Here is a 21,518-nt window from a genome sequence, read left to right as displayed (position 1 = left end):
AAAAATACATAGCAGAGTTTTAGCTAGCTAGATTTACCAGTCAAATAAAATTATAATATTTCTGCATGATGTTTAGAGGACTACAGCAGAGAATGGAAATAATTAAGCAGCATAGCTTAGAATTGTAAATTGCTTGTAAATGGTTATGTTCTGCCATTGTAAACACAGACCTCAAAACATCCATCCTGCACGCTGACGTCTTATTCCCCTCTGATTTGTAGACACACGTGCACGGCTATCTGGAGCTGAAGCCCACAGGCATGCTCCTAGGCCGGAGTCCAAGCCGTGTCAAATCAGCAGAGTCTTCACCAGAGGCCAAATCTGTAGCGTATAATTAGCTTTTAATCAGCACCCTCATTCAGGCGAGCAGTAAAGATTAGCCCAGCTTGGGCTCTGCTTAAAATAAGCATTCATAAATGCGTGCAAAAGCCTCTGACCCATCGCATCCAATCATACACACACAATGCAAAGCTCCCTCCCTGCGGTCTTCTCTCCATTTGCTTTCCCTGCCTTTAAAGCCATTTTTCCTTTTCCCTTTCCTCCTTCTGTCTCTTCCCTGAGTTTGTTTTCAATTTTCCACGGATGTTGGTCGACCCATTCTAATTTTTAAAGGAAACGTTCAGCCACCTCCGTGGTTGAATTCGAGTCAGTTCTTAGCCACTGTACAAGGGCACGAGGACTTGCACTCAAGCCTACACATAACACAACAAGCCTGACCTTAATGGCACCTTGTGCGCTGGAGGGTCTATTTGGATAATCCAATATGGAGAATTTAAAGTGAGTGTCTTTATTAAAGAAGCTGCTGGGGTTCGAGAGCGTAACATTTTAGATGAGCTCGTCTCATCTAATCCCTGCCTCTCTCTGGGGTGAGCCGCGGCATTTATGCCAGTAATGAAGTGCAGTGAGATGAAAGCCTTTTTAATGGGATTTAGTTAAACTGGGACACAAAGCAGAAAGTCGGGGAGAGGGGAGGAAAACGCTTCCTCATCATCACCGCCAACGTCATTGTTATTTCTGCACATGGATAACTCGCTTGTAGGCTGTGATTAATTTATATATACGTGTGTCATCTTTCTTTCCCATTGGCTATGGCAAATGTCTGTCACATACCTCTTATTTTGACATTGCAATCATGTTGCTCCAGTGGATTTCTCCTTTTTTTTGTACCCTGTTTAATTTTTCCAATCACTTCTGTAATTTTCCTGTTTCCTCGCTCGCTGCTTACATGCCTCATCTTGTGTTGGTTTGCAGCAAACAAAGACGGACTGTGTTTTCTGCAGGTTGAGTCGGCACATGCCGATGGGTGACAGGCTGGCTGGGCTGCTTGTTCAAATTAAATGTCTAACAGCCAAATATGTACTTATTTATTTTAACCTTTATATGCTGAGCTGCCACTACAGCAATCTCTAAGGTCGCATGGTGCAAGACTGTGTGTGCTCGCGTATATGTGTGCAAAAGCCAGTTTGCCATACTGCGCTGTATCTACCTAATGTTGACGCATTCCTCGTTGTGTGCAGTACTCAGTTGGTGTGCAGAAGAAAGGATCCTTTGCTGGAAGTTGAGACGTAAAGTCAGCGCCCCCAGGCATTCCCTTTCTTCTGTGATCTAGAAGAAACCACAGACACACACACAGACACGGAGAGATCACAGCTTTTTTTAAAGCAGCACAAGGCCATAACAAGCTGAAAAGGTAGATAGAAAACTCTGTATGCAAATTTGTTTGTGGAAGGACGGGACTTAACAATTCATTAGAAACTCTGGTTAGGTTTAGACGTCAGTCAGATGTCTGCCGTTTTAGTTTGTGGTTTTAGGCAACGGCTGATCTTTTTGTACGGCAGACGTTACCAGCTGCTCCTACTTAATTTTACATGGCAGGCTTTTATGGTTAATTGTCCCATCAAGGTCTTTTTTGTCACATCAAAGAAACTGAAAATGGGAAACTGTTTAAAGTTTTAAGACATGATTTGAACGATGATTCCAGCTTCAGAGCTTTCGGAAATGCCACACTCCAGAACCTCTGACACTGCAGGCAAAGCAAAATGGGGTCTGCATACCACAAAACCGATCACTGTGTGTGTCTGTCGCTGTGATGCGTTCAGCCTGTGAGATCTGGTGTATGTGGCCAGCGCTGAGTCCAGCTTGCTCCAGCCAGGCAGCGATCCTGCTGCTGCTGCTGTGGCGAGCTTGGCTCATGACCTCCTCGGGGCTGCGCTGCCATGTTGGCCCCCTGCTTATTGTTCTGTCAACAGCATCTGTTGGGCCCGATAACAGGATTAGACCAGCCCCCTATAGGCCTGCGGGAGCTAGCCTGGATTAGCCAGCAGCGTCTATCTTTCCATATATGTGAACGTGTGTGTATGTGTGTCAAGAGTCAGTCCCTCCTGTCCTGTCAAAGAACCTACGCTAGAGCTAAATAGAGTGGAGACAGGCTTTCATCCTTTCTGTCAGCCAGTAGATAACGTCTAATTTTATTTTACCTATCATAGTTTTCTCACTATCAACTCTATATTTCACGGATCACACACAGACCATTTACTGTGAGTTCACAGGACACTTGCATTATGAACGGGCCCTGAAGTTCAAAGAAAATGGAGCATTGTTATCCTGACCAACTGAGTGAAGGTCATGTCAAGGTTTGGTAAGGTTCCTGCATTACTCATGAATATTAAGTGCCTCCCCAACTTCATTACACGCTGTTCTGGTTTTCTAGGTAATAAATGGCTTCCCAGAGCAGAGAAGCAGGCACAGAAATGAACACCTGAGGTAGAATGTCATAAATAAAAATAAGCCTGAGTGCCAAAAATATCTTAAAAATTTAAAATAGTGGCAACAATAGCTTTTAGATAGGCTGACAATAACCTTGGCACCTGATCCAGACATGAGAGAGATGGAGGAAGGGCAAGATCCCAGAATACACAGAAGGATATAGCAACAATGTCCCAAGTCTCATTCACTTCCCTGTGGTATACATGAATCCCTCTTCCCCTTTTCCACATTTTTCCCTACTGAGAATATACCTGCCAAAGTGGTCATGGTCCTGTGACATTCCTGCCAAGCCCTGTATTCACTCCTGTGTTAAGTTCAGTTTGACCCAGGAATGTGTCAGTATTTTGGATTAAACTGTGGAAAAAAGCTCTCTGTTGCGTGCAAAACCAAGTTTGCTTTGTGTGTTTTTCCCATATCTATGTGTTTCTGTGTCAAGCAGGCATGTGGGGTGAAAAATGTCTGAACTCTACCCTCAGTGCCCCAGACCAGAATAGTCTCCGCGACAAACTAAAGAGGAGAGTTTTAAAAAAGCTGTTTTCAGTTATGTACCGATCCCCCAATCCCTTCTTCTCCATCCATTCTGCTTCCAGTGCTACAATCACAGAAAGGACTTCCAGCTGCTTAAAAGATGAAGACATTGTGCAGCTTTATGTCAGGACACACTATCAGAACAAGAGTTTCTCGCCTACGCTACCGCCATTCTTCTCAGCTCGAACTGACACGCGCACTGACATGAAAATGATTTGAGCCATTCTCCAGAAAGCAGCTTCTCCATTTCCTCTTTCATCCTGGCTTGTCAGGATTTTATATGGCTGGCAGATGCCTCACTGCAGTGTGGCGATTGTTGCTGTGTACAGTGTGTCACTACGGCTCACAGTGCCTGACTGCACCATTCATTTTCTGACCAGCCAGTTTAAACAGACGCTCTTCCGAACAGGCTGCTGATGACCGTGTCGTCGTCTCCTGCTTTCTAACAGCGTCAGAGGTGAGGAAGGGTCTGAAAAGCTGGTGGAGAAATACAGTTTTAATCTCTCCTGGCCTCTCAGTGTCCCAACTGGTCACTCCTTACATTGAGCACACAGTCTGAGTATTCACAGCTTGCACAATATAGAGCATAAAACATCAATCCTTAGTTTTATAAAAGATGCCCTGTGTGTACACTCTGAGTTCACAAACATTTTTACATCAAGGTCTCTGAGTAAATACACTTCATTGGTCAGATTCTGTGTGATGAATTCCCATCTGAGAAAATAGTTGGTTTAACTTTTACACAGATCAACTGTAGCAAGAGCCATGTCACCCACAATGACCCTGTCATGTTGCGTAATGGGCTAGATTTATTTGCAATCTCTGCAGCATGTTAAGTTGGAAATTTAGCGTGATGGATAAAATGTTAGGGGTATCGACGTAGAGAACAAAACTATAGAGGTCATGGTGAACGGGTGCATAGACACCATAAGTGTGTTTAACAGTAAATATATGGTTTCATATTTGAGGCATATTTTATGCATTTTCAACAGTTCAGGATTCAGGAGAGGCAGAGATGGGTGGGAATTTTGTAGCCAACTGCCAGCTTGAGCAACTCAACAGTTGAGTTGCTTAACCTTAATAGGTGGCTGAGTTTCCATAACAGAACTCTTTCCCTGGCTTTAACTGTATTATAAATGCCAGGTGCAGATTTTGTAGAGAATAAATTCTATACATATGAAATGCTATAAAACATTTTCATTGAATATAGTCAGTTGAATCATCCATTATGAGACATCTGTTAGATTTACTATATCTGTAAATGCCTTATTAAGGAGTCATTGAGCTCCTTTGGTGCTCAGTGACTTTGTTAAACCTCTCGGGGTTCTTGGCTCAGTAGCTTCTGTTAGAGTTATTGGAAAATGTACAGTCCTCTTTCAAAAACCATCTTTAGACAGATACTGTTTCTTTCAGAGGAACAATACATGGAACTCCTTTAAACTGATGCTGACACTGATTCTAAACTCCATGCTTATTTTTTTCATGCAGTCATGAATTTTCAGGAATTTTTTTTGCATTATCTTTTTGTATTTTTATACATGCTTATCTGGGGTTTTGTGTTGCAGACTATGAAGACTGTTATGTTGCCCCGGTCAATGTTCAGTTCATGTCCACATATAATTAGTCTTTAATATATAAAGTGGATTAGCAGTGTTTAAAATGGACAGACTTGCAGCTGTTCAAGGTTGTAAGCGATTTTTTTTTTCATTTGGTGCACAGCCTGAGGGGTTATACAGGACATGAAAGGCTCTGAAGCAACAGAAAGAATGAAAATGAATCGATGCAAGCGCTTCAATGTAATTTTGTTACTCTATTCTCTTCAAGCCAATTAATCAATAATCAATGGAAGCAAATTACTGAGCTTTATGTGAGAAGGAGATGGTTTTCTAAAGTGAGCTTGAGTTTTTTTTGTCTCTCGCTCCATTGTAAAAACAAGAGTGTAGCAGGGGCTTGTAAGGCCAGTGTTTCTCGCTCCTCTCCCTCAGCCTCTCTCCCCGTGACAGAACACGTCTATCTGTTTATTGTCTCACCATCACATTGACTCCCTGTCACTGCCGCTATCTATTATTCGAACTTTTCTGTCTGTCAGGCTCTCCTGTGCTCCCTTCTTCTTTACACCGTTAGCCTGTTTCTGTCAAACCCTTTTTCCTTCTGTTTCTCCTTGTTGGCCCCTGCTCTTTATCCTGACACGTTGTCTGTCTTCCTTTAATCTCTTTAACAGCCATTTTTATCATATATACCACATCTGTCTCCGTGCGTGCACACGGCCCAGGTGCGTGTCTGTTCTGAATCTCTGTGACTGCGAGTCCACGCAAGCTAGAGGTCCGCACGGGTCCACGTCAGCACACGCGCACACTTGCTTTTACACATGCATGCACAGATGGCGTGCAGGTGTACGTGTTACATAGTGCACATAACAGGCCATCGCCTCCTCCAATCCACTTCACAATATGAAACAGGATTTTCCTGTGACACAGATTGTTCATTCATCGCCTCACACTGACCCTCTTTGTGGCTCTTGTCCTTGATTTATGCCTGTCTGTTAGTTGCCTTGGATCGCCTCTCCCTGTCTCGTAGACAAGTAGTCTTCACCAACCAAACAATAAATGAAGTGCTGTGATTTGATTTATTTTATGCGTTTGTAGGCATATATTATCATATGAATGGTATATACATCATAATTCCTACCACAAAAATATAGTTAGTATTAGGCTTTCTGGTGTGATTCATACTTGTACTGTAGTGACACAGTTACGCATGCATACACACTGAATTTGCACGGTGGTGCTAGCAGACTGTTGCTATGTAGTTTGCTCTCTACAGTAAGTCTGTGTGTTTGTTTACTTGTGTGTGTGTGTGTGTGTGTGTGTGTGTGTGTGTGTGTGTGTGTGTGTGTGTGTGTGTGTGTACATGGAGGAGGGGGTGGTGCTTGCAGATTGTGCTTGGTCCACTAGACCCCTCCCAGTCAGAATAGAGCTGTCTCAGCTCATCAGCATTAGACTCGCGTGGCACCCTGATGTGCCCCGACAGTCAGTCACAGGAAATGATGGGATGTGAAACCACCCAGAGCGCCCATGTGACCTGCCATACAGGCATAGGCGGGTCTGGGGGTGTTGGATGGGATGGAAAAACAGGAAGGCAACGAGGCGATGCGTCCTCACAATAGCAGATGCAGAAGCCATAGCCTCACTTGGCACAAGACTGACAAAACACGCAACACCTTTGCACACACACATATATAGACAAATTTCATACAGACATACTTAAATAGATGTGTACACATACACGTAGACACACAGCGATACTGGGTGCAGGCCATGAATGCTGTGATATTGTATCTGGCTGAATGGCAGGGAAATGAATCTCAGCATGCCTGGCTCTAGACCTTTAGGTTTGTGCCATTGTCTTTCACGCCACATGCTTCAGCTGCTCTGAAACACAAATGCAGACAAACAGACACAAACACGGAGACAGACACAAAAATACACACATTGTGGGCCCAAGCAAGACTAGAATAGTCAGCGAGAGCAGCCTGCCTTCCAGTAAGGCTGTGGAAATACACATTGTAACAAGTCGTTTATCAAGTGAAAGCAGCTCATAGACGTTCAAGCCAACTTCCCCACATGTTCTTTCATCCATGTGTTACCATTTTTTCTCAGTTACATTTTTAGATTGGCTGACTGTATTAAAATTACTTATTAAAAATTGTATTTTATAAAGTCAGAAATGTATGAAAACAAGTGTTTCTTGTGTGATTCATATCACATCTCATAACTAAATAAAGAAAAGTAAGAATAGAAGACCTTCTAAGCCTCTATGTCATGCAGTTTGTCTTCATGCAAAGTAACCTCCTCTCCCCCTCACCCCCAGTAAGTCTTTAAAGGCACTAGAGATTAGACTTTTGTAACGATTTTGCTTTTTCAAACTTTTCAAAACCCTCAAAACTATGCAGTCAGTTTCAATTTCCTCTTATTTTCTGTCTTGTCTGATATGTGTGACTTGAAAGCTGCTTACCTTGTTGACATCAACACTGAGAACCCGTGAGGCATGTAAGGGCAGGCTGGAAACTAACCCGGCCTGGATATGCATATGTATATGCATACAATGGACAAACAATGCGTTGCTAAGGAGATACAAGAGCCAAATGAGTGACCAGGCACATATGCAACAAAGTTTATGATTGCCATGTTTATGTTTTGTAATAGAACAACCACAGAGGTTTAAAAAATAAAAACCAAATGCCTCCTGCGTCTGTGTCCGCACCTGGGTCCACCAAACACTCTCGCAGACCGTGACAGTTTTTTTCCAAGGTCCAAACCCTGCAGTCTTTCAATTTTATGGGTCCTATTTTACAGATTTTCCAGGACTACCATCAGGTGCGTTAGATGCTCTCATCTTTTGGGAGGAAAGCAAAATCCCAGTGTTTCCACTGCATTTTCTGTGGCTCTTCACATGCCTCACGATGGATTACTTTCCCCTCTCACCTTCAATATCCTTTCACATCTCTAAGATTCAACTGCATCTCGAGGCATAGCTGTTTTTCCTTTCTTTGCTACTCTTTCCATCCTTTATATGATGGTCTGCTGCTGTACTGTCAAATTTTATAAATTGCACAAAATGGCAAGACTGGCTTCGTTTTTTTTTTTTCTTTCTTTGTAGTTCTCTGTTTTTGATGTGTAAACACAACAATGTAAATACAAGTCTCTCTATAGTGGCTCCAAGTGTAAAAACATTTTCACACAAACATTTGTTCATCATACTGCATATATAAAATACTAGTTTTAACAATAGGTGAATAAACAATAGGTTTACCTGATGTTGTTTAATCACTTCCTTTTTCCCCCACGTTACCTCAATAAAAGCCAAGTTGACCTTGTTTAGTGTGAGGATGGCCACTAGCCACATTTATTATGTGAAAGCCTGTGCTTTTAACTCTGAATAGCCTTATCTTCACTATACAAGCAGCATTCTGTCATTGCAATGACTCTCCTACGTAAAGCATGTCCTTTATCTGACTCAACGAGCACACAGGCTTTCACTGACTGCTTCATTGTATTATTTATTGAACCCAAAGACAAGCCAACTTTCAAGGTGAATGCTAAAAAAGTGTACAAATATATTTTCTGAGTTTTGCCCCCCAAATATAAATACTTTTCAAACCTTTATTTTCTATGCCTCAATACTCAGACAACCAAGTGTTTTGTTAGCAGTTATAATTCAATGTTTATTAGAGCTTTATAAAGGGGACAAATTGTTTTTGTAGCCGTGACAAAACCAGAAAGACTAATCTAATAAAAAAAATCACAATAACATGTTTATGTAGACTGGGGTTTTTCTCTCTCGCTTTCTCTTTCATGAACAATACTGCAAAAACAATACAGTAGGAGTCTAATATGTGGTAATATACATCCTGGAGTCACTCTAATGGTAATGAATAGGAGACTGATTTTAGTCTTTGTGTGTAATTGTAGCCTGGAACATTAAAGCAGAAGATGCTCCTTTGTTCTCTCAGTCTGCTTGACCAATGTCACTGTAATTCTTTCTATATTTTTCAAGTGATTTAAGTATGTGTTTGCCTATACAGTGTAAATTAAAGAATATTTGGTCGAGAGTGGCTGAACTGTGCTAAATATTATCAAACATGCAACACTGTTCTCCTTCAAATTCTTTCTTAAGTGGTGGCAACACAGCTGAACTAACTCTGAAATGATTGTTCAAATGTATGACTCCCTCTAATTACAGTTTGGAGTACCTAGGCAGCAATTAAGGAATAAAAGTACAATCGAGCATTATTCATTCTTTGCATAGCATGAGTCACTCTAGTTGGCCTTGGGAGCAAAACGATATAAAACTTACCTTTTAAAACAATGAGTCAGATATGAAGTATGAAAATATAATAAAGACGAAAGAAGCACGTAAACAGTTAGCCACTTTAGATTTAGCTCTAGTTGTAAATGTGCTGTAACTGACATGTGTCTGCTTAAAAAATGGCAAATAAAAATGCCAGGATAGTTTAGTGTTACAGGTAACAGTTAGACTGTTTGTTTGGAGATTGAAAATTTCAATTACCACTAACATAAAATTATTATTGTTAGTCTTGTGCATAGTGTTTGCTTATTAAGAGGAAAATCAAATGAAAAAACAAAATGGGTTATGTATTTGAGGCCATTATTATATTAGACTTTATTGAGGTCTGCTTATTAAATTTTGATTAGTGTAATAGAATTAAAATCCTAAATGTTTTTGCAAAGCTGATGTTTTTCCTAATGGAAAATCAGGACTCATCTATCACTTTATCATGTGCCAAAATGTTGGTAAACAGGGTCAAGTCACTGAAGACTTACTGTGTGAGATTAGAGTAGGTAAATATTCCAATACTGGCTGTGAACACCCTTTTGACTTCAGAACTGGCTTTATTCTTCATGGCATAGACTCAGCAAGGTGCTGGAGACATTCATTCAGAGTTTTTAGTCAATATTGACATGGTCATCACACATTTGCTATAGTTTTGTCAATAGCATGTCCATGATTTAAATCCTTTGTTCCACCACATCCCAAAGGTGCGCTACTGGATTGAGATTTGGTGAATGTGGAAGCTATTTGAACTCATTGTCACGTTCAAGAAACCATCTTGAGATGATATGAGCCACAACGCTCAAATCTTCCATGTACCCAGAGGATGGGGGCACTGTGGTCATAAAGGGATGGATATGGACAGCAACAATCCTGAGATAGGCTCAATGCTCAGTTGGTACTAAAGGGCCCAAAGTGTACCAAGAAAATACCAAGAAATGACATCATCACCACCAGCAGCTGCCAGAACGGTTCATACAAGGCGGGATGGATTCATGTTTTCATGTTGTTTATGCCAGATTCTGACACTAAATCTAGACTCATTACAACAGGAAACATTTTTCTAATCTTTTGTTGTCCAATTTGAGTGAGTCCATACAGACTGTTAAAGTTCAGTTTCCTGCTCTTAGCTGACAGGAGTGGCATTCGGTGGGGTCTTCTGCTGTAGAAACCCACCTGCTTCAGTTTTTGATGACTTGATTTATACTTTTTTTCAAAAATTTTTGCCTAGAGAACTGACACTTGGACCATCATCTGTAAACCCTAGAGATGGTTGTGAGGGAAAATCTCAACAGATCAACATTTCCCGTCAAGCCTGCCTGACCCCAACATATTTTGCCACATTCAAAATCATTTAAATAGCTTTTCTTCGTCATTCATACCTAACGAGTGGCTGGCGAGTGCACACACACCAAAAACTTCATTCACAGATACTATAAAGACAGAGCAGTGCTGGATAGTATGAATAACACACTGTAAGAGAAGAAAACTGCCTTAAAGATTAAATTCATATGCCTGGGTTTAGATCTACATTTTCAATGAGACATTCAATAAGTATCTTCCTACCTGTGTTTTAGAGACAGCAGAGATGTTTAAATTCACATGGAATAGTTTGGACTGTATTATATAGCTGTATGCATGAATTTACACATGGACCCCCGACGTGTCCAGTTATTCTTGGCAGCAATTACATCAGTTTGACAGTAGACATTTTCTGTTCCACCTGAGACACCAGGATTCCCACCTGCCTGCTGTTCCCCTCACCTAGCAGTTTCCCTCTTTATCGGTTTCCGTCTTTTTCAGCTCCTCCTCCCCCTCACTGTTACGCTCCTTCATCTTCCACTTGTGAACCCAGCCAAGGCGACGAAACACACTGATGATTTATTTATGTTAGGGAAGCCATCTTCCCCTCTTACCACAATCTCTCTTTCCCTCTCACACACTCACATACATACTCTTCCTCTCTCTTCTTGTGTTCGTCTGTCTGTGAAACTGTATGTGACAGTGATGCTAAATGGGACGTCTTCTCTCCTGTTGTGATGAGTTGGAATGTGCAGGTGGCAGCGCTTACAAGCACAACGCATACACACACACACACACACTTTGCAGTGTCATACTGGGCTGTCAGCCTCTCTCTCCTCTGGGTTAACGCATATGATCTAGATATTTGACACTATGTGCTACTTTTTTTTTTTAAAGAAACACCCCAGCAGCCAATATGTTGAGTGACACCAGGTGATATACAGTAAGAATATGATTTAGTACCAGAAAGATGTTACTGTTTCTAATGTTCTCATTACAGTGGAAACCTCAAACAAGAAATATTGTTAGATATAACAGATATGAGGAGCTATGTTTATTTTTAGAGGAGTTTATGTAAATATATCTTGCAAAGCAACTTGCCATCCTTTGCTAATGGAAAAAGGGAAGTCTGGTGAATCCAGATGTTATCATGTAAACAAGAAAAATCTTGGTTATAAACAAAACTCATGATCCTACCTTATAACATTACAGTTGTGAGAATGATGTCATTTTCTGGGCAGCACATTTTACAAGCCGTTCAATAAGTTGCTATTCTATTAACCTCCTAAGACCCGAACTCTTCCACAGCATGCATTTTTAATTTCTCTTTGATATTTGGGCTGATTGGGACCCGATGAATGTAAAAATAAAGAATGACCAGATTTTTTTTTTTTTACCTAATTTCTGCTTCTAAGAAAACGAGATCCACATATGAGGACATTCGTTTAAAATTTCAGTAGAACAGTAGCAGTATAATGTCCTCGTAAGTGGATATCAGGCCCTTGTAGAGCAAAATTGAGTATTTTGGTCTAAATAACCCAAAATGTGATGTCCACATATGTGGATGCCAGGACCTAGGAGGTTAATGGTTTATAAATCATTCATTAATTCTTTATATAGCTGTGTAAGCCATTCTGTTAAAGAAATTCTGGGTTTGAAGGCTGTGGAAAATTTATAATTAATTTACTGTATGTCCTCTAGCTGCATTACTTCTGTAGTCTTTACTGCTGCTGTTTAATTCATCAATATGACCGCCTAGTTTGTGTAAAGGATCTTCATCCTATTAATCCAAAATACATGTATTATTAACTTATTTCTGCAACATTCACCACTTCACATATGATAGATTATACATGTTGTAAATGGTGCAGCAATAAGTTATTAATAAGTGTACTTTTGTCTGATGCACTGGATCTCCCTTTTACAGAAAGTAAGTGATGATGAATTAAATGATGAATTAATGAGCTGGATAAAAACTAGCCAAATTGATTTTTTTTACAACCTGGTCAAATGTTATTACCAATGGCTTGTTACTCTTTTATAAAATATAAAAGATGCATAAAATTTCCTTAAACAAATTTACCTTTTACTTTTTTTTTTTTTAGTAATGGCTAATTATTGACCCCCCAAATGAATCAGTACATTTAAGAGTCAAAGAACAATTAGAATTACTTTATTTAAAAAATAGAAATATTAACATATGTCATTTCTGGGGCATCAATAATGCAGTTTTGTCAAAGTTAACATTGTGCCACATTAATGTGCAAGGTGTGTCCATGTGCACAAACCTAACTGGTGAGTAAATATGAAGTGAAAAACAAAAGGAGTCAGCAGGGAAATGAAAACTAAACATAGAGGTCCAAAACAGGCTGACAACCTTCCAGGCTGACAAACCTGCACTGAATACCACAGCCACCTATCCAGCACCTGATGCAGACACTGCAGGTCTTAAAACCAGAACTGTTATCTGTTGGCAGCACAATATTCCCAGGTGCAATCCTTTGCAGCATCAAGATTGGCCACAAAGGACAACACAGATTCCCATCTGTGCTAACTAAGCATTTTATATGACACTCCATGATGACAACATATTTCCTTATCAAGACAGATAAGGTGAACCACACAGCATGTTGTTGAAAAAGACTTGTGCTCTTATTAGTATCTGTTTTTCATTTTTCGAGTGATTTCAAATTGTATTTTAAATCCCGGCGTTTGCATGTAGTCGTATAATTTATGTAATTTGCTTGTTTTCTCTTTTTGCTAGTCATTCAGTATATGTTAATAAGGGACATAGAGACACAAGCTGGGAGGCTCATCAGTGAGCGGAACAACAAGCAAATAACTTGACACTTGGTCTCTTCTCCTTTAATGCGCGCTCTTAGACTTGCCTTCAGGTGCTTTTATGGGACTGGGCATCTTACACTGTCACCCATCAGCATCTGTCTTTCTTGTCCGCCCATTTTTAAATTACTTTAGCGCCTCACAGTCTACCTTCTCAGTGTTCCTTCAACCTGCTGTCAGTCTTTCTGTCACTTAGTTGGTTTCTCTTTCAGTCAGTCAGTCAGAGCCGTTACGCTCTGAGGATGTTCCTTTCCAGTGCTCTTCAATTCATTTGTTTGTTTGTTAGAGAAAGAGGGCGTGAAAGAGATTTGGGTCTAGTGAGAGATAGTGAAGAGGAAAAAAAATATGCCATTGAAGTAAGCAAATTGACAGAGGGATTGAGAAAGAGGGAGATGCGTAGATGTCAATTTAAAAAGTGAGAGCTTAGTGTCGGGCTTTCAAAGAGGAGCGGGTGCGAGATGAGAGAACGAGTAAGAGATAAAGTTTATGATTTAAGGAGAAAGGGGGAGAGTGAAAACTGTTTGTGGAGGAAGGGAATGAGAAAGGAAGAAAGAATTGTTAGTTTAGAAAGAGAAAGCGATGGCTGTTAGCCTCCTCTGCTGCTGCCAGCCATTACCTATTCAAGCCTCAGCAGCAGGTTGGCAGAGAAAGCTCTAATTGAGGAGGCCGATGGCTTGGAACACTAGAGAAAGAGAGGCAGAGCTAACTTCTTTTCTTTTTCATTAATTAGCCTGTCACTCACGCTCTGGCATGTATTTGGGATCATAAAACAGCATGGCTGTGGTTAGATTTGATTGCGCTTCTTGTTGTGCTGTCCAGCAAATTACAGAAAAAAATGACTTCTGTACAGAATAAAGAAGATAATCTGCAGCTATGCATCATATCCATTAACCTCAAGGGCTGGGAAAAAGCATTTGTTTTGCTTAGTAAACTCTCGTCCTCATGCTTTCATAGATTTATACAAACAACTCATCAAAAACAGCGGTGCCATTCTTATCGCACTCTCACATCCCCGCCGCATATTGGAAAACAAAAAGGTGGACATTACAAGGCTGTCAGGCGTTGACAGGTATTGATCAGGCTTCTGTTGAGAGACTAGATGAACTTCCCCATCAGAGTCTTTCTTGCTGTTTGTTGCCATCTGTTAATAACTAATGGAAGCTGTGATATTTGTGGTGAATGTGAAGAAGGGAGGAAGAAGAGGGTGTTGTAGTGATGCCCAGATGCCACGGCTAAATGGATGTCACATGATATTAGGCTTGCATGGCGTGATACACTGCCGTCATTCTGTCAGATGACAGCATTTATCTCCATATTTCACATCGAACCCCCTCCTCCACCAGGTCTTGATCACTCATCACGCACTCGCTCTTTGTCCCACACTTCTCCACCCACCCAACCCACTGCAGTGACACTGTCAGCACTCTACAGCGTTTACACGTACTGCATAATAATTACAAGCCGCTCACCTCTTCTGGAGTTTCCACCTCACCTCCATGCAATGTAACCTCCCAACAATTCATATTCTGTGCATATGCCACATTTTGCAGAAATGTTTCTTTTGCACTCATGTTCTTTGTTTTGTTTTTTAACTTGTAAACAAACTTTTCGACATGTCTGATCTTCTTCTTTAAATCGCCAAGTCTCACAACTGACTCCAGTGAAAACTCTGTGGCTTTACACAGAGCCAGACGGTGTATAAAAGAACACAATTGTGGAAAGATAACACAATTTCATTAAACCTAAATGTGACAGCTTGACCTTCTCTCCTCTCCAGGATCTGTCACTCATCACCATAGATACTTGGCTCTCAGCAAGTCCACCAGTGTTAACTACAGATTTGCTGTCCCGCAACTCACAAAGGAACAGTAATGTCAGACCTTTTTTCCTGCATTGTTTTTCAGTGTATAGCGTAGCAACTTGAAATGAACGAGTTGAACACTGATCCAATGACAAAGGAGGTCAAATGGCTCAAAAGTGTGAACAATATAATCATGAAAAAGAAAACCCCCTTTATGTTGTATCATCCTGACAAGTCAATCTAGTATTTATTTTTAAGAGACCATCTGTTCTTACATCCATTTAGGCATAAATGAGTGAAAATGCTGGCAATGTGAAAAAAGTTCCACTCATGTGGAAATGTATCTGTGCTCCTCATCGTGTTTTTTAAGCATGTTGAAAAAGCTTCACCATGTGAGGCTGTTTTGATTTTGTTAGTTTTAATTTAGATGGAAATTTCACTAGTTAAGTGAGTTAATTTTACAATTTTCACTTGGTCATAGTGTATACTTAGTTCATGCCACAGTCTGTCAAGTCAAACATAGTAAACTCACTCAGCCAGAACTAAATCAAAGGTGTGAATCCCTGCAACTCACCCTGACTTTTACATGTAGTCATAAATTCATTTAGATGTATGCCCTTGGAATCCAGTTGACTTAGAATTGTTCTTATACCAATGTTGGAAATAAACATTACAATTTATGTTATAAACCAGTGTACAGCAATTGAAGAAAACAGACACAGTGAATCAGGCTCAGTCCCAATCAAAAGTTTAAGACCACTTGAAAAGTGGCAAAAAATTATAATTTGCATGGTTGGATCTTAAGAAGGTTTTGAGTAGAGCTTCAACATGCAACAAGAAGAAACGGGAGTGAGGCAAAACATTTTTTTGAGAATGCAATTCATTGAAAACAATGCTTAAACTGAAACAGGCTGTTTTACAGCCAGCATGTTGCTCACTCAATAACTACTGAGTTCTCAGTGTGTGGACTCCTTCCTTGTCACCTTTAACCTTTCACCATTAACATCAGCACAAGAACTGTGTGCTGGCAGTTTCATGGCATGGGTTTCCACTGTAGTGCTGTAATTGCTCAAAAAGCTGAATATAATTACCTACACCAACTTTAGGCCATATTAAAGGAGGGCATAGACATTGTGACATCACTCACTGATTTGTGAGGTCCTGTTTGGAAGACTCAGTTTTAGATGTATTGCTTTTGCTAGCTTTGTTTTTGATAGTCTTGAAATTCTAAATTATAAGCTTTAAGTTCTAATATAATCTTGGAGCTTGCCAGAATATTATTTGTCAGGTAGTTAAAAAGAGGTCTAATTAGTGACTCAAATTAGCCAAGACCTACTCGACAGCTACGAGTTACATTTCTCTGTATGGTGATTCACCCCTCATCTAAGTGGCCATGCCTGTAATGATGCATAACTTTTTTTTAATTATAATTGTCCCTCCTCCCTACCCCCACTTGAGATGTAAACATATTGGCTGTATCCCAATTCAGGGTCTATGAATTTATGTATTGTTTTCTCTTAACATACAGTATGGAACAAATAGGCTAGAACAAATCTTCTTGGCTGAGGCTGACTGATGTAAAGCTTGGAGCGATTCCCGTGTTTCTAATTAGCCCAGGCTCTGGCATGGCAGCCCGTAGGCTGATGGTTGGCATGAGGCAACAGGACAACCCAGCTGCCCCTGTGTCCCCTACTCTGCCCCAAAGGAGAGTCTCTGGGTCTACTGCTGCCTTTGTGAATGGCAAGGAACAGAAACCTGGATTGGAGAAGAAAGGTAGTTCACACCCCGCACAACACTCTGTCAGAGACAATATTTCATGTTTAAAAAGGAGCTCTTCATCAGCAATCTGATCACTACAACCTCTCCCTGATGCCATGCTCCACTTTCTCACTTGCAGCTTTACTCTTTGGAACAGCACTCCTAATAGCATCATGACAAACTGACTGTTAAAGAGCATCATGTATATAGTATCAGTTTAATGTAAAGGTTGAATTAGACCTCTTGAATGGACAGCAGACACAGCTGATGAACACGTTATTTTTGACTTGGACAGCGGATGTCAGGAACAATTTAAAAAAAAAAAAACATCTGAAAGCCCTCTTCACAATGACGACATGAACACAGCAAGGACCAGTGGGCATTTCAGCCAAAGCAGCAAATCGAATAAACTAGAAGCAGAGAAACAATATAGACAGAGAGAGACAGACAGATGGGGAGAAGAGACAAAGTATATGATTAAGTAGAAATACAGTTTAAGTAGAAAAGCGGAAAGGGGCGAAAATGGAAACGAAGAGGAAGTGAACTGCAAGCGCTGGAGAGGCGGAGAGGGAGCAATTTAATGCTGTAATTAAGTTCCTGATAGCACCCTGGGAGATGTGCTTTGGCGTAGCTCCAGGACAGCTTAGCATTACACCAAGGCCCTTCAAATCACAATCTACTTATACACACACATAACACACAACACGCCATTTGAACAAACAGAAATTTAATTCCGAGTAGGCTCTCTGCGCTCTCGAGCCAATTTCAAATCCCCGAATATGTGTCAGCTTCACCAAATGATGCATCGACAAGAAGAGACACAAAGGAGGCGCAGACTGGCAGAAGAGACGGCTGTGAGAAACCATCACTTGCAGTCACTCTCACGTTGCTCTCACTCACACATTGTAGTGCACACACGACAGTTGCCTTGACAAGTGCGCACAAATCATACTTATGAGAGCACGAACGGAAACCTGTCTCAGAAAATATTCTTTTCTTTCCCTTCATGTTTACCGTGCACCTGTCATGCTTCTTCTATCCAGACCTGCTTACTGCTTCTGCCTTTATTTTATTGATTAATTTATCTTTATTTTTTTGAGGCTGCATGACAGAACATATCTGAAGCCAACGTCATTCCTAGTGCTGACCTACAAAGCAGTAAGTTTGACAAGAGGGCTAATGTGTTGCCAAGTTGTACAGGTGTGCAGCTTGTCTCTGTGCAGCCCTGTCATGTTAAAGGGGCTCACCAAGGGGAGGAGAGAGAAAGATGTAGGACTTTGGAGAGGAAAGGATGACAGGAGGAGAGAACTCAGAGAGACATCAGGGAAGAGAGAGAGAGAGAGAGAAGAAACAGGCAATTACACCCAGCTTCGCTCCCACACTCCTATCCCTCGCCTCCGTCAGGCCACGCGGAGCAGCAGCACGAGCAATAGGATTTTAACTGAGGAGAACGCGCATCAATAGGATCTAAGATTTCCTGGGAATTGGTCACCAAAGACGGGGGAGTAAAGGATACAGTGTTGACAAAAAGAGTTGTCTTTGGAAAGACAGGAGAGGAAACAAGTCCTCTAAAATCGGCTCCAGCACATTCCGAGGCTCTTCTTTAAGCCTACCGTTCGCACCTGCGTGCTGTCCTCTCTCTCTGGGGATAAAAGTGCGTAAATATTTTTTTATTTTTTATTTTTTTACCGTTTTCACGGCAGGTGACACGCCGAGCTGTAGACTCACAGATACGGTCCTGGAGCCACGATGCTGATCGGTAAGTGTTAAACACCTACAGTTCTCCACTTTACCGGTGATAACGCGGCTGCGCTGAGTAAGCAATACACGAAAGATTCCTGAAAGGTTCCAAATACAACCGTTTCAGGATTTCGTGTTGCAACAGTGTCGATGGGTTAAAAAAAGGATCTTAAAGCATGTTAATGCAAACACACTATGTGGAGCAGGCGCACTAAAAGTCCTTGTCGGGAAAAATGAGAAATCCAGGGATTCAGTCATTTATCGGGCTCGCAAGTTGACCATTTAAAGTGTCTATTTTATGATTTATTCATGAATGTCCTGCGCGCTTTTGTGCGCCGTCGATTACATGCCTGTGCATCAACAATCACCGCATCAGATTATATGAAGCTCAACCAAAAGTGTGCGTCCTGGCTGGTTCGGAGTTACCGACACCTCACACTCCTTAGTCCTCTCGGCCCATAGGTGGAACTTGGCGCTTTTATCACGAAAACTTCCACCGTAGATTATTATTAATAAGGTTTTGTTCTTTAAAAAAAAAAAAAAAAAAAAAACGTCACAACGTCCCGAGTCATCAATAATAAACAAAACAAAACATCAGTCTGTTTGAGAAAAAAACAGAAAAAAATTAACATCAGCTAAATAAATAAAATAAATACGTTTGTTTGTGTGTGTGTGTGTGTGTGTGTGTGTGTGTGTGTGTGTGTGTGTGTGTGTGTGAGGGGGGGAGGGGGGGGCTATAATTAGTGGACATTTGTAAACCAGTTCCTGATAATAAGCATCATAAGCTCGCTGTGAAGAACGACGTCATTAACCTGACGTCTCAGTGTGCCTTCAAACAACTCGTTGTTCATTTTTTTTATTAATAAATAAAATTGACCAGCTTGCCCTGAACTATTCAAGTAGTGATGTTTGAAGATCTCAGCCGTGATCTTCAAACTTTCGTGATCTTTCGTGGGCTTGAAAATAAAGCTTTGATGATTATAGTATGTTTTGATTGAATCGGATAAAACTGGCATAGGCATTAGTATAAAAGCTGCCCAGTAAATCCAGAAAAGAGAATTTCATTTGCATAATTAACTCAATCTCAATGGAGGTGTATTTTTTGTGTGTATGGGCTGAACAAAGAATGACTAATGGACCCAAGCTGCTAGGCCCCTGTCCTTCATCTAAAATCCTGATTTAAAGCATGTTCATGGCAACTGTTCCTGCATTGCATATCAGTGCTTCTATGAGTACTCCTTATTTCACTTTCAGAGACAAATAAACAGAAAATATTGCTGAATTTGGGAAAAACATCCAGTTCACAAAGATCTAAAAGAAATGCACTCATAGTGTTGTGTCAGACCTCTGGATGTGATGGCTCCCGCCATAAGTGTGACTGTGTGGTGATTTGCGATCTCGGTGCTCTTAAAATGGCTTCGGAGCATGGGCAAATGACTCATGCAAATGGATGCCACATTAGCATTTCTCTAGATATTTACTCCATGTCACAAACGCACCCTTCTAATCCCTACACTAGTAAAAACCATCGTTCATGGAGCACCAAAAGCTTCCAACGCTGAAGTGTTTTACTGAAATACCATATTCTTGCCTCTCTCGTCAGCGTTCTTTCCCACTCGCCCTTTTAGTCAGCTCATAAAGAACTGTTCTTCTGTCAAATGGAGCCCTAACTACTTGGGCCTTTGTCCTGTGCTGATTTCTTCTCGGCCATTATGTCGTCGTAAAAGCCAGTTGGGGTGTCACTGGGGAGCTTTGGCGGCAGTGACTTCTTCTCAGTTCCAGATAACAGCCTTTGCTGGACAATGGCCATTATTAGTCACTGTGTTGCTGTCTTCTGACACAGACAGTTCTCTTCATATTGAATATTTCAGTATTGAGTTGAAGAGCAAAAGACCTGGTAGTGGGGGCTTGACTTTGTCTTACTTCGCTCATCCATCCGCAACACCCCCATCATCCGCACAAGCGGGGGACAGGTTGCAGGGCTGCGGGAGAGCTGATTATAGGCTTCTTCGGGAGTGGGCGACATTCTTCCACTTCCAACCTTTTTTTTGTCTGTGGGATCTGAGGTGGGGGATGCATAGGAAGCAGGGCTAATCTGAGCTAAACGGGGTCCCAGGGTTGATCAGGGGTAATTACACGGGGCTAGGATTACAGACTGCGACCACTTATCGTGGACTGGCCACACCCTAAAAGTAGAGTTGTTTTTTTTTTGTTTTTTAAGTAAAACGAATGATTTATTCATAAACATACTATTTGTGATTTCCAGATTTTAGCTGAATGTATAATTTCATTTGTATTGCTTGACCTTGAAGTGTCAGTGTCCACTTGGACTTGTTTCTAGTTTTGATCTGCAGACGCTGCAGGGTCTTCTAAGCAGTAGGGAGCAATGGCTGTTTGAAGTGGTGGTGCAGGTGGAGGGGGTGTAAATGAGGAGGTTAATGAAAAGGCATTGGTTCATTTCCCAAAAACTACACATTTGTGCCATCACCAAACCATCAGCCGATTAAACGAACAAGCTCTTCCCGAGTGTGTGTTACGCCGACTGTGTCTTTTTGGTTAGAGCAGCTGTGGGCCCCTGTCTGGACTGACGGAGTGAGTGCTCTTCTGTGTGTGTGTGTCTGTGTGTTCATCACTCATTATGATGGATGAATCTCCCGAGCCTCCTGTCTTTTCATTCATCCCTCACGGACCAGAGGGACGAGGGTGGAAACTCTCCAGCTTCTGTTCAGCACACCTCTGCCGACTGTCTCTCTCTCACACGTGCACACACACGCAGGCAGGCATGCGCCCAGAGAAGACAAATAACCCACTTTAGTAGCCCAACAAACACCTCACTTCAGATGACAAATCTGCAGTTAAAGTGACTTTTGTATTTTTCATTACCTCAGTCCCTATTAATCTGCATCATCTATGTAAAAAAAAAAATCTT

The 21,518-nt window shown here is 41.2% G+C and overlaps 1 protein-coding gene across 4 annotated transcripts in view; it reads left to right on the top strand.

Annotated features, from left to right (window-relative positions):
• Positions 1-21,518, top strand: part of znf385c (zinc finger protein 385C) — a 138,872-nt gene that overhangs the window by 61,138 nt on the left and 56,216 nt on the right. Inside the window, exon 1 of one of the 4 annotated variants that reach the window (XM_085158402.1) lies at positions 12,583-18,608. The exons of the other annotated variants lie outside the window; for them this stretch is intronic. Coding sequence (XP_085014528.1) covers positions 18,599-18,608 — 10 coding nt within the window. The 5' untranslated portion in view covers positions 12,583-18,598. Of the gene's footprint in view, positions 1-12,582; positions 18,609-21,518 lie in introns of those variants that run through there. 4 annotated transcript variants of the gene reach the window in all.

Source organism: Neolamprologus multifasciatus, chromosome 4, assembly GCF_963576455.1.
Source record: "Neolamprologus multifasciatus chromosome 4, fNeoMul1.2, whole genome shotgun sequence".
Classification (NCBI taxonomy): Eukaryota; Metazoa; Chordata; class Actinopteri; order Cichliformes; family Cichlidae; genus Neolamprologus; species Neolamprologus multifasciatus.
Note: the sequence above shows the minus strand (reverse complement) of the source record. Positions and strands in the feature narration are given on the sequence as shown.